At 55.2% G+C, this 3,787-nt stretch overlaps 1 protein-coding gene across 1 annotated transcript; it reads left to right on the top strand.

The window, feature by feature from the left end:
• The first annotated feature begins 936 nt into the window (after nucleotides 1–936).
• LOC138654459 (protein argonaute-2-like) lies at nucleotides 937–3,538 on the top strand. The gene is made up of 3 exons (XM_069743457.1): nucleotides 937–982; nucleotides 1,361–1,443; nucleotides 2,087–3,538. The coding sequence occupies exons 1-3, from the start codon at nucleotides 937–939 to the stop codon at nucleotides 3,536–3,538; spliced, it is 1,581 nt and encodes a 526-aa protein (XP_069599558.1).
• The last annotated feature ends 249 nt before the right edge of the window (nucleotides 3,539–3,787 follow it).

The raw sequence follows: 3,787 nt of genomic DNA on the forward strand, positions 1-3,787 counted from the left end.
AAACAATTGTGCCCCCCCGAGGAAGAAGAGGATGATGATGACGAGGAGGAGGAGATAGAGGATACTGAACCCGAACTATCACTGTCTGTTTTTGATGCCGGGGACGGAGACCTGTGTCTGGTCTTTCTCCGTTTTTTTTCCCACTTTTTAGGGATCTAAAAGTGTCTTCCACTTGCTCTTTGATCAAGTTTTTTAGATCGGCTGCAAACCCGGGAAGACTTTCAGATACTGTTTGCTGTATGCATGTATTACATAGTCTCTTCTCCCAGGCGGGTGGAAGATCTTCTCTACATATGGCACAGACTTTATGCTTAGATTTACCTAAGCTTTTCCTCCCCTATAAAAGAGACAAAAGATAATCTTACTGTCTCTTGACTTTCACGAAGATCAACTTACCACCTCAAGGACCCATAAATACCGGTTGGGGATGCTCAGCATCTGTCTTTTTCCCCAACGCCGTGCTGGACTCCTTCCTTTGGCGTTCTTTACCGGTGGTGTCCTGGTATCCTTTCTGCTGTTGCCGTTTTTGCTGCTGCTGCGGCGATGGAGGTGGTGGTGATTTTGGCAAGGGTGATGCCGGGTCGCTCATACTGCGGCTGGTCTGCGGCGCTTGTAAATATGCACTGCGGCGACCGGTGCTGCGGCCTGAGCTCTTGCTGCGATAACGCTGCAGAGCCACTGGGAGCTTGTGACTACTTCCATTTAAACAAGGATTTCCCACCGCTTTATTCTGCATTGACGCCTGCGCAGGAGTCCCCACAGCGACAGCGAGGAGCGCCGAAAGCTGGCGCCTGCGCAGACGAGCCCATCGGCGGCGCCTGTGCAGATGGCTCGATCCTCGGCGCCCAAGTGGCTGTCTACCGCCGGCGCCTGCGCAGAAGCGCCCCGCAGCTATCGCGCGACCAGCAAGTCCCGGGCATGCGCCGTACTTCCAAGATGGCACCCGGGAATGCAGATATGGCGCTGCTCACCGGGACTCCCGGTCCTATGCAGCCCCCCTAACGTGCGGCTCTGCACGTCGGTTGGCGGTGCAGTGTGCAGGCTGACGCTTTTCTTGGGAGGGCCGCGCCGCTCCTCCCGTAACAACAGAGGGACCCCCCTGGATGTTGCCGCTGCTGCATCTTACCTGGGGAGGTGACCGCGAACTCCTTGTCACCTCCCCCGCACACCCTAGAGGCCCACTAGCCCCCAGCGGTGGCACTTCGGGTGACCTCCCCAGCTGAGGCAGAGGGACCCCAGCTGCCTGAGTCGGACTGGTTGGCCCCGGAATCCCACGTCGATCCTGGTAAGTCCGTAGGTCTCCCATCAAGGACAGGAAACCAACTGATGCGGGAGAGTGGTACCGCCTTTTTATCTGTAGGTTTCCTGTCCCTGGTGGGCGGATCCCCTCTCTCCGTGGTGCCGTCATGGGCGACAGAGAAAGATCTTATCTGTGCCAAAATGGTATGATTAAAAAAGTCAGCTCGGCACGCAAAAAAATAAGCCCTCACCCAGCCAGAGATCATGAAAAATGGAGATGCTACGGGTATCAAGTGTGGGATTGCACTTTTTTTGCAATTTCACCGCACTTGGAGTTTTCTTCCATTTTCTAGTACACGACATGGTAAAACCAATGGCGTCGTTCAAAAGTACAACTCGTCCCACATAAAACAAGCCCTCACAGGGCCATATTGATGGAAAAAAAAAAAAAAAAAAAGTTATGGCTCTGGGAAGAAGGAGAGTGAAAAACGAAAACGGGAAACCGAAAAAAGTTCTGGGGGTTAAGGGGTCAATGGATGGGAGGGGATCAAATACTTATTTTACACTGCAAAATGCAAATAAATTTATACAATGTGATTTTCTGTATTTTATTTTTGATATTCTATCAATGATAAAATTAACCTACCCTTAAAATTATAGACTGTTCGTGCTTTTGTTAGTGGGCAAACTTCCAAAATCAGCAAGGGATCAAATACTTATTTCCCCCCACTATATATCTATATCGTTCTATAAGTATAATGACCTATCAATTTTGTATCACCATAATCATATTGAGGGCTTTTTCACACGACTGTATTTTTGGTCCAAGTGCTGTCTGTGCTAAAAGGAGGGTCACCAGAGAGGAAGGGTGGCGAAAGAGGGACACCAGAGAGGAAGGGAGGCGAAGGAGGGACACCAGAGAGAAAGGGAGGCGAAGGAGGGACACCAGAGAGGAAGGGAGGCGAAGGAGGGACACCAGAGAGGAAGGGAGGCGAAGGAGGGACACCAGAGAGGAAGGGAGGCGAAGGAGGGACACCAGAGAGGAAGGGAGGCGAAGGAGGGACACCAGAGAGGAAGGGAGGCGAAGGAGGGACACCAGAGAGGAAGGGAGGCGAAGGAGGGACACCAGAGAGGAAGGGAGGCGAAGGAGGGACACCAGAGAGGAAGGGAGGCGAAGGAGGGACACCAGAGAGGAAGGGAGGCGAAGGAGGGACACCAGAGAGGAAGGGAGGCGAAGGAGGGACACCAGAGAGGAAGGGAGGCGAAGGAGGGACACCAGAGAGGAAGGGAGGCGAAGGAGGGACACCAGAGAGGAAGGGAGGCGAAGGAGGGACACCAGAGAGGAAGGGAGGCGAAGGAGGGACACCAGAGAGGAAGGGAGGCGAAGGAGGGACACCAGAGAGGAAGGGAGGCGAAGGAGGGACACCAGAGAGGAAGGGAGGCGAAGGAGGGACACCAGAGAGGAAGGGAGGCGAAGGAGGGACACCAGAGAGGAAGGGAGGCGAAGGAGGGACACCAGAGAGGAAGGGAGGCGAAGGAGGGACACCAGAGAGGAAGGGAGGCGAAGGAGGGACACCAGAGAGGAAGGGAGGCGAAGGAGGGACACCAGAGAGGAAGGGAGGCGAAGGAGGGACACCAGAGAGGAAGGGAGGCGAAGGAGGGACACCAGAGAGGAAGGGAGGCGAAGGAGGGACACCAGAGAGGAAGGGAGGCGAAGGAGGGACACCAGAGAGGAAGGGAGGCGAAGGAGGGACACCAGAGAGGAAGGGAGGCGAAGGAGGGACACCAGAGAGGAAGGGAGGCGAAGGAGGGACACCAGAGAGGAAGGGAGGCGAAGGAGGGACACCAGAGAGGAAGGGAGGCGAAGGAGGGACACCAGAGAGGAAGGGAGGCGAAGGAGGGACACCAGAGAGGAAGGGAGGCGAAGGAGGGACACCAGCGAGAAAGGGAGGCGAAGGAGGGACACCAGAGAGGAAGGGAGGCGAAGGAGGGACACCAGAGAGGAAGAGAGGCGAAGGAGGGACACCAGAGAGGAAGGGAGGAGAAGGAGGGACACCAGAGAGGAAGGGAGGCGAAGGAGGGACACCAGAGAGGAAGGGAGGCGAAGGAGGGACACCAGAGAGGAAGGGAGGCGAAGGAGGGACACCAGAGAGGAAGGGAGGCGAAGGAGGGACACCAGAGAGGAAGGGAGGGACACCAGAGAGGAAGAGTGGTGAAGGAGGGACATCAGAGAGGAAGGGTGGCATGGAGGGTCACCAGAGGGGAGGGTGCAAAGGAGGGGCAAAGAGAGATGGGGTGAAAGGAGGGACACAGAGGGGAATAGACACACAGTTGCCACCTGTGGCGAGTTCTTGAGCCTGCACCACGCAAGAAGTGCCCACATCACGCTCCACGCAAGCAGTGCGAACATATGCAGTATATCGAAGCCAGATGCCACGAAGAGCATATTCTCTCTTTCAAAATCCATTAGATAGTACTTGCTAAGCAAAATACTCACCAGACCCCAGAGAGCTGCCGATGTCCCAAAGGCCAAGGTGACTGCAAACCA

Source organism: Ranitomeya imitator, chromosome 1 (assembly GCF_032444005.1).
Source record: "Ranitomeya imitator isolate aRanImi1 chromosome 1, aRanImi1.pri, whole genome shotgun sequence".
NCBI lineage: Eukaryota > Metazoa > Chordata > Amphibia > Anura > Dendrobatidae > Ranitomeya > Ranitomeya imitator.